The sequence below is a fragment of the Aspergillus eucalypticola genome (assembly GCF_003184535.1).
Source record: "Aspergillus eucalypticola CBS 122712 chromosome Unknown BO83scaffold_28, whole genome shotgun sequence".
NCBI lineage: Eukaryota > Fungi > Ascomycota > Eurotiomycetes > Eurotiales > Aspergillaceae > Aspergillus > Aspergillus eucalypticola.
The window spans coordinates 145,739-159,762 of record NW_020290302.1 but is presented as its reverse complement, the minus strand read 5'-3'; the positions used below and the strand labels follow the sequence as shown (position 1 = coordinate 159,762).

Here is a 14,024-nt window from a genome sequence, read left to right as displayed (position 1 = left end):
AGGCCTGGACTTTCCCCGTCTCTACACCGCCTTTTTTTGGTGGCAAATACACGCCATGAACCCCTGTCAATGACGGAGATCGATGAATTTACCCGAAGGAATTGAGGTGTTTATTTTGTGGGTCTGTCTATCTCCAGACAGAATGCTTGTTTCCTTGCAGCAAGGACTAGAATTCAATATGGTAGATCGTAGACAGAGAAGTTATGGATGGCCGAGGTAACTGCAACATCAGGCATACCATCCGGATCAGAGATAGCACAAGACTACACCACCTATGCGCAACTATGGATCCTCTCATCGGCGTTTAACCACTCATCCCAAGGAATTTGACTAGTCTCTTCGGCGTACAGTCGCAAGTACTTGCCTACTTCCACATCTAAGCCAAGGATTTAGTTGTCTACGCATTGCATCTCAGCTGAATGAAAGGAGTGGATCCTCATGTGGACTTACAGATCTTGGCCCCTTCATTCAATGCCATGTTCATGTACGTGGGCATGACCTGATTGAATCAGTATGGAGAGAGTAAATGATGTCAGGAGGTCAGAACTTACTACGAGCGAGGCACCATCCTCCAGCCATAGCTCAATTTTTCGCGCATCGACGAGTGTACTTTGCCAATAGCCAGCGAGGACTTCAATATGCTCTCGAAACTCGTCGAAATAGTCCGTGTTCGTATCCATTGCACTTCCCGATCGTGTGGCTAGGTCGGAGATGACTGTATCGATAGGTAAATGCTCCCTACTGGTCACTATAGTCTTATTAGAAGACTAAACCTAGTATGGTAGCGGTGATGAAGATTGAAAGGAATACTCACTAGATGCAGCTAAAGAATAGGCCGCGTTGATCGCTTCGGGGTTTGCGATTCCAAGCAAGCCAGCAATCTAATCTCCGTCAGCGCGTCTTCATTTGGCCTATTAATGTATTATGATGCTTATAATACCGTCACATATGACCCGAACGGTGATTCCAAAGCGACTCGGAGTGCCGGGATATTTGCATCGAGCGGGCCAGCTGAAAAGACCGCCTTTGCTGACCTCGGTGCAGGAAAGGTTTTTGCCTCTTTTTCGTCATTTGCGTCTCGCTCCAGTAGTGACTGGCTCCCAAGTTGGACTACGAAATCCAGAGTTTTGTCGAATATCGACTCTAGGGTGCTGTGCATCTCATTGGCTGTGATCTGGTGTCTTTCCGCATCCTAGCAGAGACCGACGTGTCAATCAACAATCCGTAGTCCGATGACTCTGTTGCCAAAAGGCTCTTACCTTGATGTAGTCTCGGATTGTCAATAGGCGCTCATCTATAGTGAGAGAACTATCCGCACAGAGTTCAATGATCTTGTTATCGAAGTCTGCAGACTGTTTAGAGAGTTTACGCATTCACATGAAGCCGATTCCTACCTTCAGCATACTGAGCAATAGTGATGGAAAGTGGGATCCCATCCCTCATAGTCTCACAGTAGAGCTGGATTGACGCGATAGTATTAGCGAGTCAAAATACAGAGAACGCATCATTGTGCCATAGTACGTAAAAGTGACCTACCCTATAAATCGGTTCATACTCTTCAGTGAGGTGCGTGCCGTTCATTGCATCAGCCCATGACAGTCTGAGGAGAAGCACTACCATTAGTTCAATAATGCCCTTGACTGCAGCTGAGGCTCCATTGGCAGCATCCCCAAGCGCTTGGTCCAAGTCATCTGAAGCTGAGGCCAGTGCCTGCACAGCCGCGGTCGTGAATGCCTCCTTGTCTGTAGGTACGACCTGGTACTTGGCAGGCAGCTTGACCAGGGCCTCGCGCTCAGACTCAGACAACGAAGAGACGGCCATGAGACAGGCTGACACTGTATCTGGACTGGATCTCTGCTCATTCAATTTGTGGAGGACGCTAGTCGCAGAGTGGAGGACTGGAGAAGACATGGTTCGTATGGCTTCAGCTGGTTTGCACGGCAGGGTGTATGACCAATGATAGTGATTGGAAGAGAAATGCGAGCGGATCAAATCTTAGGTTAGGTTGTCTTCTCTCCGTTTCTGTGGTGGCTCTGACGTGCAAGGAAGGGGCTTAATATGTGGTGCGCGATTTTCATTTGTATGTCGCCCGACCTGGAATAACAACTTGACGACATCTCAACTACAGGAGAAGGACGTAATAACATCAGAATCAACTAGGATATAGGAATGCATTACCTTTTGGGGCTTCCGGCATAGGTTACGTGGTTAATGCAGTGGCAACACCGAATATGCGGCCTGGGACGGGAGGCCTGCATTTTCAGCTTGGATGCAGCTGCAGGGATTGACATGCAGCTAGTTTATGCAACCCTACTTGGAGCAAACCCCGACGTTGCAGCTCTGCGACCGTCAATCTGTGGCAAGATGCAGTGATCTATCATTCTAGATTTCTTATCGTGAATCATGCAGGAACCTGACACCTTCGGCAATTCCGATGATGTGTTTCGGGAAAATCAATGATTCTAGTCTCTTGAAGGGAGAATGTTGCAAAGTGACCAAGTGACAACGCCACTGCGGATTTGTATTTAAGGTCGGCATCAACACCGCCAGTGGGAAAGAAAAACAACAATCCTCAAGTCCAGTTTCCTTGCAAGAAAGTCCACTACTATCATTACACTCAACAATTGCTTCTCAATTGCATTCAGTCAATGACCATGTCTCCTCTTCCAGCCCCAGCCTATACAGCCGACAACTCCCCTCCAAGCTATGATGAGGTCGCCGAAAAGCTAGAGCGCCTCGTTGGCAGTAACCCAACTGTCGAGAAGGCCCTCGAGGCTGCTAGCTCCCTTTCGGAGGAGGAGATCTTCGTCCTTGCCAATGGCTACGAAGACCATCAGCCACTGCAGACGGACCAGCAAAAGGCCGACTTTACGGTCGGTGCAGGACTACACCTCTCGTCCGAGGAAGGTCAGAATGGGATGGCGCTGTCAGGAACAGCTGCGTCTCAAGCATCGGTGGATATAGACAGCCGTCTCATCGATATTCAGCAGAAGCTGGCCGTCATTGACCAAAAATATAACGAGGGCTTCGCGGATACCGTTGCCGGCATTCGCCAGGTAAAGTTAAAAGCCGGTGTTGCTGGCAGACTTTTTGGTGCTGACTAGTTGCACAGGATTACAATCAAGTTCTTCAGAATAGTCGAAACCTGGCGGCTGATATCTCTCAGAAGGGCAAAAGTGTGTAGCCATCTTTCAGGGTTATCTTTTCAGCTACTCCTCTCTGACCTTGGCATTAGGTTTCGACAAAGTCATCGTGAAATATTGTGCCGACAACACCATCTCCCTCGAGGACCGAAAGGCCAAAGCCAAAGCCTTCGTCTCGGTAATTTATGCGCCTCTGATTACTCTGGTTTCAACTATTCTAGTGAATAATCACTAACAGCCTATTGTAATCGCAGGATATCAACAAGCTTGGGGCGACCGCCGAAGACATCCAGGAAGAGTTCTCCGCCGTCAAGAACAACTTTTCCTCCTTCGTAGATACATACTCTACATGGGCCGAAGGCAAAGAAGGAGAATTGACACAACAAATTGCGGATCTTGAAAAGGAGATCCGCAGCCTAACAGAGGAACTGAATTCACTTGAGACGGCCCAAAAAGTAATGCTCGCGCTCGGAGGAGCAGCTATTCCAATTGCACAGGCGCTGGGGGCGATATTCGAGCCTGTCAAGCCGTTGATTCTTGTACGTGATAAAGTCCCACAACTAACACTACTCAACCCTAACAAGTTACCTTTTACTAAATCTTGGTTGGTGCAGATTGGAGGGCTCATCTTCGCTGGCGTGTCTTTTGCTGCCGCTGTGGGTCTGTACATTGCCGCTGGCGGTGAGTTTTTGTTACGCTTCCCTCTGAATAGATCTTGTATGCTAACTATACTCTGTAGTGGTGAAAAACAAAATCAATCAGAAGACCTATGAAAAAGAGGATCTCGAGAAGCTTCTCGAGACCATCCGAAGTGCGCGTCAGGACCTGCAGGGCATGCAACAGAGCGGGTTGCTGTCTTTCCAAGCCTGTCTGGATGTTCTTCCTCAGTACTGGAGCTCTACTGCTCAGAATGCACAGTCAATCTATGACTGGTTGGAAAAGGGCGGCGAGACAGTATGTACATGAGAGAAGAGCGAATTTCTCGCGTAGCAGTCATACTAATACCCTTATCCTAGGCCCGTCCCGTGTATATGAACCTGAATGTGGAGAAGGGCGTGGAGTCTTGTAAGTTTATTTTTCTCATGCTGAATGGAATTTTGCTAACCTTTGATAGACAATGCTACAGCCGCGTACCTCGACACGTATGCGCGCGGACTGTAGAGTCCAGCATGGAGGGAAATCTGGTCGAGTCCGCTTTGGACGCGTTTGTTTCTTTGTAGCTCTCGGAGCTTGACGTACTCTGTGGATTAGAATTGATATATTACGCCAATTGTTGCTACTGTGACTTTCAGGTGCAGGTAGAAGTAGTTTTCCAGACATGCTCAGAAGCTACAGGAACCGATTAAGCACTATCATGTCAGTTTTATTGAGAAATTCTCACATATGAGTTTTGATATCGCCAAACTGTATCCCATGTGCTACTATCCACCAATCGCTTGCTTCTATCTAGAAATAAGTAACAGCGAGCATGCACAAAACCACGTATATTCGCATATGAAGCCATTATTCAAGTTAAGGAGCATTTCCTCATCAAGATCTAGTAATTCTAACCGGCTACTTCCATCTCCCAATTGTTTTAATAACATCCGTTACCACCCAGACCCATCACTAAATTAAGACGATGGTATCAAACAGCATGTATCCCACCACTTTCTCGAATACCAACCCACCACCAATTGACTCCATCCTCCCCCGAGCGAAGCTTCTCTAGGGCATTTATTTGTCGTTTCACAACGGCCCCATTGATCTCGAACATTGTGATGCCCAGACCGTTCACCAGTGAAAATTTTGTATTTCAGTAATTTGCCAATCCGAACGCCATAAAGAACCACGTTCAACTCATCTGGCGAGACATTCTCAGTGTACTCGGCCACCGTAAACCCACTCATTCACCTTTCCAATTAGAAATTGGGCCCGATGTCTGAGGGACTTTGATTGTGAGTTTAACGTCTGTGGACTTGGGCAATATGCCCGTTTTCTATATCTTGTAGTATTAAATGTCATTTCAAGGATATTCAGGAAGAGGGGTGAACCCAGTGGCTGTCCAATCCGATGCTGGGCCTGAGGTCTGGGGAACCTTTACCGTGAATTTTATCTCGGTAAACCCGGGGATATTCACGTTCCCTATATTCTATAGCATTTATATCATTCCAAAGATATTCAGCGAGAGTAAAGCCGCTGACTGTCCAATCCTACGTTGGGCCTGACGTCTGGGGAACTTTTACCGTGAGTTTCATGTCCGTAAACTCCGGTAATATGACCTCCGTCTCACATATCTCTGTCGGCAGTAGATTGTCTTATATATATATATATATATATATAAAGGTCCGGATGGACGTGAGGATAATAGCTGAACCTATTTTTCCTTATTGTTTATTCTGGCCGGTAAGTGTTTCCTGTAAAGCCGGGAAAAACTATCTCGGTTCCCTTTATCTCCGTGGTCAGCAACTTGTCTTTGAGGGACTCTACATCCGGACGGATGTGGGCAATGATAGCAGATCCAATCCTCGTAATTGGAATATCGCTGGTACCTCCTGTAACCTTTTTATCTGCTCGTATTGGCGTCTCCATTCGAGCAAGGTTCCATATGTCTTTATATGATGGAGTTATCAACCTTGCCAAAGATATCGACTGCTCGGAACTTGACTAGAGAGATCCAGTAAATATCATTGGAAAAATAATCCACTCTTCGTCGTTATAGCAAGGTGCTATATGCCATACCATATCGATAATATACTCGTCGATGTTTCAAATTGTCGACGATCACATGACGATTCAACCTGTCCAGCTGCTTGACGTATTGCCGGTCCGACAATACATCTCCATTCGAAAGTTCAAAAGAAAACAATGGCGAACTCAGGCCCTGGAGATGTAACGAACCCTTTTTTTTTTAGGTTTGTTAGCTATATGCGATTCTCAGGCCCTGAGTATCATGAGTGAATTTGACAACGTATTCATCGACGTTGTCAAAAGTGTGCATCCCACTTCCATCTTTTCGTTCGATAATCCCATTCCACAATCAAACGCGGCGTCTGCTGACCATGTATTATTCTTACGTCTCCACCGTGGGAGATAAATAAGCTAATTTAGTTCGTTATATTGAATATCCACAGCATCAGCATGCTGAGCCAGGGCCCAGTGCAGCAGCACATGGCCTCTATTGGGCCATACGCGATGTACTGAATTCTCACGTCACCACTGCGAATGCGATACGCGTTGTATGGCTTGGAATATGGAAAGCCTTTTGATAGGCCCTATAAAACCCCAGTCAATCTGGCTATATTGTCAATTTGCTCAGGATCAACATCGCAACGGAATTTCACTATAAGAAGTCTTGGTTCCTTCATGTCCCGAGACATGAGCTTCCCTAAATAGTCAAAAACCCTCTTGGCTGGTTCATCGAGATAGGATGCATGTAAATGGGATGCATGTATAAACCATATGAAACGCCGCCACCGGTTGTGGTTGTGAATTCCACATCGATGTACTAAATACTATATATCATATGTTATACATTAGTAGTAGTTCACTACTACATACTAATGGTATATAGCAGAAGGGTGCCACATGAAGAGGCGAGTGCCCTGTAGGCAACTAACTGGCTTAGCAGGTGCAACATAGATTTCTTCTGCGTAAGATCATATCGTTAGCTGTGTATAGCTATGTTGCCGATCATTCTTGTTTTATATATATTATATAGGTGTCGCCTTGGTTGCGGGCTTGGACTGCGGTTGGTGATGCATTAGGCTATGTTAGATGTCGAAGCACTAACCGCTAGACCAAAATGATATATCGCGTCTAGCTGGCCAGGCGACGGAGAGATATGTGTCCCAACATTAGATAGAATTGCTTTAGACGGTGAGGCGTCTGCATGGTCAGTATTAGAGTAGTGGGCTTGAGTTGAACAACAAAAATGAATTGAGATTGGTAAGATATTGTACACGTCAAGGCAAGGATTCGTACTATGCTTCCCTGAACATATATCGGCACGGCCTCCCATCAGAACCCTCTTCTTCTTCTTCTTCTTCCTCCTCTTTCTTTCGTTCTTTCTTTCTTTTTCTTTTCTTTCTTTTTCTTTTCTTTTCTTCTTTCTTTTTCTTTTTTTTGGTTTTTCTTATTTTCTTTCTGGGTTTTTCCTCCATCTCTGAACTTCAGGAAACGACAAAATATTGGGTACAACGAGATCAAGTTGGCAGCAATCATGCCGGCATCACCCAGACGAGCAGAACGAAGTACATAGCCTGTGTGTGTAACTCCCGTTTGACGTTCGAAATTGCCTCCGCCGCAGAATTCTCAAGATAGGGAACTCGCTAATAAAGTTATCGAACAAAGGAAATGATAAAAGATAAAGATCGTAGTAAACTGCTGTGTCCACGTGCATGAAATGAGAGTAAAGACCCGTCATGAAGAAGTTGAAGCCGAAGCCTTCTTTATCGGGTAGAGGAATGTTGCGCGTTGGGCAGATATTTCTTTTTCCAGCTCCCAATTTTTTTTCTTGTCCTGTCTGTCGCCATGCAAAAGTTGCTGTTCTTATCTTTCCGTGTACTGCCGATATCATTAAGAGACACCGAATGGGGCATTCAGGATGTGCCGTAGCATTGGAAATGACATACGACGAAACAAATGTATATATAGTGGGTTCGTCATCGACATCATGATCATGACCCAGGGCTGACAGCTGGAAAACCACGCAAGTCAACCACAACCACTGGATTCATCATTGACCGTGTCCTAGAGTTGATATCCAATACTCGGAAGCCACCACTGTTGCCAGTCGGAGTCCAGACGGTCGTTCAGTCTTCCTGGTGGAAAGTCAGAATCAACCTTTGGAGACGCTAGACAAGATTTGTACCTCAACGGTCGGTTTGTAGACTTAAGAATTGAGACAGTATGCTCATTGGAACTCTTGCTGTTGTCACCCTAGTGTATCGATCAGCGACCGTGGACGCGAAGTGCATGTATCTGGGATAGCTTACTTGCTCTGCACCTTGAGAGGTCACCTTCTTCTCAGCGAGATTTATCTGACTGGGTTCGCTGCTGTGCCAGCCGAAGTATGCAGTCTTTGGCCTGAGATTGGTGTGGGTACTTGTCATGGGTAATTGTCAATGTTGAGTTCTGTCCGAGAGTCAGTATGGGAAGCACACCATCGTTTGAGACACTCGAATACTTACCAATGAGAGCAAGGCACGGAAAACTGAGATCGAAGCTGTCCAGACCGATGGAAAAAGGACATGCTTGACCAAACGAAGGACACAGATACGAAAGTAGAGTATGAAGTAGGAAAGTTAAAAGGAGTGTATGCTTTGTAAAGAAGCTGTTTTTTTCCTCCGTGTTTCCTCTGTGTTTCTTCTTTTCTTTTCCTTTCTTTTTTTTTTTTTTTTTTCTCTCTCAGTGCTTGATTGTATAGCTGATTTTCAAGCTGTTGGCAAATATCAAGCTGCAATGCGTGGCTTAGGGAATAGCGGAGTCATGTTTTTGAATATTTAAATGGTATAAAAAATGGTAACTAAGGCCTGGAGATGTAACGACCCTTTTTTTTTTTGTAGGTTTTGTGGCTGTATGGATTCTCAGACCCTGAGAATCGAAGGAGACTTGGAGCTTGTGCAGGACATGATTATGTTAGAGCTACCAAGATCAATGAGAGAGAGCAGGATGTAGATGAACTCGGAGTAGGGATGTATGCGATGTGGGCAGGTTGGAGATTAAGTAAAGGAAAACATATGGGAACTGAGGCCTGAAAATGTAGGGACCTTCTTTTTTTTTTTTTCTGGGTTTTGTAGCTTTATGCGATTCTTGAATCGAGAATCAGTTGAGATGGAACTTGATGTAGGAGGTGGGTAGATAGAAACCTAAAGGTCGATGAGACAGCATGATGCAGATGAGCTCGAAGTAGAATGTATGTAAAGTGGATAGGTAGGAAAGTAAACAATCGAAAGACCTCTGGGAGAGAGAGGAGGAAGAAGAAGAGGAAGAGAGGTGGGGAAGAAGGGGGTTCTTATAGTCGCCCCTGGGAGGGCCAATTCACTTCAAGCCAACACTGGAAGTGCTGAATCCCCTGAGGAAACAGAAGTAAATGAAAAAATACTCACTTCAACCCAACAGAATCGAGTGTTACTCACCCTAGGTATTGAATGTATTGAGGGAATCAAGACTGCATTGTGAAGCGGCCAATTGACGTACAGGCGGAAACTACTCACATTAACTGAGAGAATCTTCAATCTAGTGAGATTACTTTGAAAGTGAGGAAATGACATGTGGCTCTATATAGCAATGGTAGTCACACTGGCAACGAGCATTCAAGGTGCCGCAGCTATGAAGGTGTAAGACCAGGTTCGTAATAAAACAATTTTGAACGCTTCTTTGACTAGGGCCTGCTCCGTCTTCGCCTGTAGGTTTCTTCTCTTTTCCTTTTGATTTCGAATGTTCGCTTTCGGTACCTTCCTCGGCGCCCGCGGTTTCAGGGCCTAGTATATTCCAATCATATTAGTATATGCAGCATCAAAGACTGGGTATATTCAGCATACCCGCCAGTTCTTGGAATTCAACCATTGTGTCAGCTTGTCGAGTCACTGAGGAATCAACGACTGCCTTTCTGCAAGCGAAGTCAGCAACCTTGCCTGACATGTATGGGTCAGAAATCGTATCATCTCCGTAGAACTCACCGAGTCCGGTTAAGAAACCACCACCATATCAGAATAGGTATCTGGATTTCATGGCGAGAGTCGCTCCTTCCCTTGTGTCTTCCTGCCAACCCAGAGAGCACTCTAACATGATATCTTCGATTAGCAGGTCCAGGGATTTCGAACAACCATCACTGCGAAAGTTGCTTACTCTTTTACCACTGTCACTTCGATTATTGAGCACTCTTCTTACGATCATTACTTCAGTTATTGAGCACTCCGTTTACCATTATCATCGTTTATTGCTACGTGACTCTGTATTCTCTTCTCAAAGGAAAAAAAAAATAATAATAATAATAAACCATGCCTGCTATTCCTACTCGTGTTAGCCTATGCATGCTAGGACCATGGTGAGGTGCCATGGTCAGCTACGTCGTTGCTACATGCTTAACCGCCGTCCTCCTTGGTAGCGAGACTCGGGATGAAATCCATCACCAACTGACGTGATCAGTCGAGGTCTCAGCACTAGCATCAACGCCCGAAGTATACCATTCTTCTTGGACAGGGTGGAGTTTCTTTTGACTGTCAGTAGCGCTTGCCATAATATCCGCATCATCGGTCGGTGCGGGGGTGTCGCTGAAGCTATAGGCATCATCGAGGCTAGCGCGGACGTCCACAACAAGATCATTCTGAACCAGACTTCTAAAGTGCACTAGGATTTCCGGATGAATGCCTACCGGTTTCCGTTCACTCAGGCGGTCGTTGTCGAGGATATTACCATTGGCCACAACGATCAAGCAAGCCCGTGCCCTTGTGAGGGCGACGTTCGCTCGGCGATTGTCGGAGGCGAAGCCCAGATCGGACTTCGTCCCTGAATCCACAACCCAGTCCAATATGACCAAGTCCGCTTCATGGCCTTGCATTGAGTCGACAGTGTTTATTTGGACCAGGTCCTTCCAAGCGACATCCAGACTTTCCGACAACTTCGTCATGTGGCGGACGTACGCCTTTTTCTGGTCTGCATACGTAGTGATGATAGTGGAAGTCCTCCCTTCGAGTACACCACGAGTGACCAAAAACCGCACGAGCTCCATAACGACAGTAACATTGCCAAGGTTTGAACGCGAACGGGTTCTCTCATTTACCATAGTTTGCCCATTAGGGACATTTATTCCGATGAGTTCCAAACCCATTGCGAACTTGGCATTTGGCTGTTTAGACTGGATCCAATCAAGGAGCGCACCTGAAAACTCGGTACCAAGGGAAATTGAGTGGACGGTCGAGTCATTGGTCATCTTTCCAGAGTAGGTGAACTCGGACGGAAATCTTGACAGACGCGGATGCATACGGTGTTGCTCAGAAATTAGTTTAAAGGGAAATTGGGAACGACGAAGTCGATCAAAAAGCGATCTTCCCATCTGGTATCCAAATTCGTTGTACCCAGGGACCTCAGACGCTGTAATTGACAGAGGAGGGAGTTGCTGTCGGTCACCCCCTCTGATTGTTCCTATAACGAGGTTCGCCCTGTCCAAAGACACAAGGGGTATGAGCACGTCTGGCTCGAGAGCCTGTCCATCTTCGTCTGCGATGATAACAATTTTTTTCCCATTTGCACCAAGGTTTCTTCTGACGAGGGGTGTGCCGGCTAGATTGTGGGTGCAAGCTACGATGTCTGCGTCTTGGACCACAAGTTCACCGATAGCATCCCAGCACTTCTTAAAAGCGGTTTCTTTTGCTAGCCATTTTTCGTCCTCCTCTGGAGAAGAAGGGCCCGGGCGTCGATCCTTTGGCTTAGACAAATAATTGTTGACAACTTCATATGCATTCTGGATGTCATACTTAGCCAAAGCAGTAATCCCATCCGGAATCACGGTATCCCATTTGTTGGCTCCCCGCGCGATATTTATGGGCAGCGTTTCACCGGCGTTCAATTTCTCAGTACATCTCTTCTGGATGTAAGCCTGAAGAGTGTAATCAAGATTACCCACGCCTTTTTGGGATTGCAACTCCTTGAGAAATTGCGAGAGACCGATGAGAGCGTTCTGTTTCTCGGCATCATTGTGATTCTCGGGGTTGGATTTGCCCGCGCCTGCATCGGAATCCTGCGGACAGGCAGAAGTTCTGGACCGATTCTCAATTTCTCCACGACGGACACGCACGTAAGGTTCACTACGCAGTGCGGTGAGCTGATCCGTTAGGGCATCCACAGCAGCATTGCTAGCTCCCACAAGGAGGACGTTTAAACCACAGTCGTGAAGAAATATCGCCATGGCAGCGAGAACTGTGGTCTTGCCGCAACCTGGATAACCCTCCAAAAGGGAACAACCTGCCTTTGTCAGGCGAAGAGATCTGAAGGCTGCTTTCTGCTGGTGAGTCCAGGCTCTCAACTGAAGGAGACGACGCAGTGCTGAGTTGATCACGTTTTCTTCGATTCCCTCTAGGAGGTCCACAGTTTTCAAAGCGCTGTTTTCTTGGTTTAGGAGAAGGTCATGCCATCGGTGGACTCCACCTTCGCCAGACCGCAGCTTCTCTAGCGCATTAATTTGTCGTTTGATAGGGGCTTCGTTGATATCGAACTTCATGACTCCCCTGTAGTTGACAGTGGATTCTTCTTTTAGCAATTTGCCAATGCTTCCGCCGTAGAGAACAATGTCTAACTCATCAGGTGACGTATTCTCAGTGTACCCAGTGACCGTTAAGCCACTGACTTTCCACTCAACGGCGGGTCCTGCGACCTGGGGAACCTTGACAGTGAGTTTCACGTCTGTATATTCCGGTAACAGGACCACGGTTCCTCTTATTTCGGTTGGCAATAGGTTATCTTTGATTTGATTGGAATCCGGACGAACGTGGGCCATAATGGCAGATCCAACCCTCATGATTCGAATACCGCATGGAACCTCCTGTAACCTTTTGACTTGTTCGTATTGACGCCGCCACTCGATTGTTGTTCCATATGCGAATTTGACCACGTATTCGTCGATGTCATGGAAAAAGTCCGTTGGTCTAAACTTCACAAGAGAGGATCCGTAATCTTGTTTTACCAACAGCCTAGGCACTTGTTGGCCAAATATGATTCTGGGCTCACCACTGTGGCCGCGATACGGGTGGAACGCCTTGGAATTGGGGAGATATCTCGATAGATCATTCAAGGCATCAAGAAAAGAGGCTATATGGTCCATCTTCGCGGGATCTAGATCGACCCGGAACTTCACTGTTCTCGGTTCCCGGTTGTTGCGAGATGTCAGAAGCTGTAGATGCTCGAACACTCTCTTGGCTGGTTCATTGAGACGCGAAACATTCTCATGGTATACACCATAGGACACGCCGCCAATGGTGGTGAACTCCACGTCAATATAGCATGGATGTTCATACTCGACTCCGGACTGTCCTTCCGTTGCCTTGACTGTGAAATGTTTCTTGAAGGCAAAGTCCTGGACACATCGAGGCTGCTTCCCATCGATATGCAATGAGAATTCCAGTCGTGCAGAGTGAACCACGTTTTCTGGATGCAACTCGTGCTTGACTATCGAGATTTCCTCCGTCGCAAATATCTCGAACGAGAGCTTTGATGCAATGTTCCGATCGATGATCCTGAAGCAGACCGCCGTATCCCCATGTGAGAAAGAAGATTTCTCTGGCAGGAATCCGCCATCGGGAAGACAAAAACGAATCCACCTTTCTCTTGGGCCCTTGAAATAAAGCGCTTCTGCGGAGCTGCCCCTGGCCATTGCAATTAGAATGTTCTGAGATTTATCATGGTCATATTTCTTAATGCGAAGACCTTCGTTTTCCATTGTCTGTGTACCATCCAAAAAGTATGAGTACTGCGCTTCTCAAATCGGCAAACTTGGTCGTGCCTAAGCGACGGGAATGACTTACCGAGAAAGCGCCGCTTCCAATATTTTCGCTGCTTTCATCAGGTTTCCAGAATTCTTTGATCTTGTCCTAAACCCAGAGTTAGTATTGAGCTATAGAAATGGTCCGAAGCCTTATCTTACTGACCTCCTCTACAGCCAGTTTCGCTCCCTGCGGACTTGCTTTGGGCTCGTCGAAGTTCTCCACATCGTCAACCTAGTAGACCAGATCAGGGATTGCCCGCATACCATGAGGAATGTCTGGCCTAGTTTACCTGTTGTGCATCTTTGGCAAACATATCTTTCTCGGGAGCTTCCATTTGATCGGCATCTTTGGCAGATTCGCCTTCCTCGGTGACTCTCATGTGATCGGTTTCATTACCGTGCAGAATAAAATCTAGAGC

General features: G+C 46.5%; 3 protein-coding genes across 3 annotated transcripts; 1 reads left to right on the top strand and 2 right to left on the bottom strand.

Annotated features, from left to right (window-relative positions):
* Window positions 1-258: 258 nt before the first annotated feature.
* On the bottom strand, window positions 259-2,190 carry BO83DRAFT_368253 (uncharacterized protein). Its single transcript, XM_025529815.1, has 8 exons — window positions 1,537-2,190; window positions 1,395-1,458; window positions 1,260-1,345; window positions 941-1,192; window positions 815-881; window positions 552-748; window positions 451-499; window positions 259-376 (listed from the first exon to the last, which is right to left on the bottom strand). The coding sequence occupies exons 1-8, from the start codon at window positions 1,909-1,911 to the stop codon at window positions 273-275; spliced, it is 1,194 nt and encodes a 397-aa protein (XP_025384339.1). The 5' UTR covers window positions 1,912-2,190; the 3' UTR covers window positions 259-272.
* Window positions 2,191-2,395: 205 nt separating this feature from the next.
* BO83DRAFT_381526 (uncharacterized protein) lies at window positions 2,396-4,543 on the top strand. The gene is made up of 8 exons (XM_025532014.1): window positions 2,396-3,056; window positions 3,113-3,176; window positions 3,236-3,321; window positions 3,398-3,682; window positions 3,758-3,824; window positions 3,883-4,097; window positions 4,160-4,208; window positions 4,258-4,543. The coding sequence occupies exons 1-8, from the start codon at window positions 2,655-2,657 to the stop codon at window positions 4,302-4,304; spliced, it is 1,215 nt and encodes a 404-aa protein (XP_025384338.1). The 5' UTR covers window positions 2,396-2,654; the 3' UTR covers window positions 4,305-4,543.
* A 5,652-nt stretch (window positions 4,544-10,195) lies between these two features.
* Window positions 10,196-12,241, bottom strand: BO83DRAFT_368249 (uncharacterized protein). Its single transcript, XM_025529814.1, has 2 exons — window positions 11,748-12,241; window positions 10,196-11,651 (listed from the first exon to the last, which is right to left on the bottom strand). The coding sequence occupies exons 1-2, from the start codon at window positions 12,031-12,033 to the stop codon at window positions 10,255-10,257; spliced, it is 1,683 nt and encodes a 560-aa protein (XP_025384337.1). The 5' UTR covers window positions 12,034-12,241; the 3' UTR covers window positions 10,196-10,254.
* Between the last annotated feature and the right edge of the window lie 1,783 nt (window positions 12,242-14,024).

Bases quoted from the DNA above. Each gene is read 5' to 3' on its own strand.
- BO83DRAFT_368253 (XM_025529815.1), bottom strand. From the start codon at position 1,911: ATGTCTTCTCCAGTCCTCCACTCTGCGACTAGCGTCCTCCACAAATTG. The intron at 1,459-1,536 runs GTAGGTCACTTT...GCGTCAATCCAG, and splicing joins AGTATGAACCGATTTATAGG to CTCTACTGTGAGACTATGAG. The intron at 749-814 runs GTGAGTATTCCT...ATAAGACTATAG, and splicing joins CTATTCTTTAGCTGCATCTA to TGACCAGTAGGGAGCATTTA.
- BO83DRAFT_381526 (XM_025532014.1), top strand. From the start codon at position 2,655: ATGTCTCCTCTTCCAGCCCCAGCCTATACAGCCGACAACTCCCCTCCA. The intron at 3,057-3,112 runs GTAAAGTTAAAA...CTAGTTGCACAG, and splicing joins CCGTTGCCGGCATTCGCCAG to GATTACAATCAAGTTCTTCA. The intron at 3,177-3,235 runs GTGTGTAGCCAT...CCTTGGCATTAG, and splicing joins TATCTCTCAGAAGGGCAAAA to GTTTCGACAAAGTCATCGTG.
- BO83DRAFT_368249 (XM_025529814.1), bottom strand. From the start codon at position 12,033: ATGGCGATATTTCTTCACGACTGTGGTTTAAACGTCCTCCTTGTGGGA. The intron at 11,652-11,747 runs GTAATCTTGATT...TCGCGCGGGGAG, and splicing joins GCAATCCCAAAAAGGCGTGG to CCAACAAATGGGATACCGTG.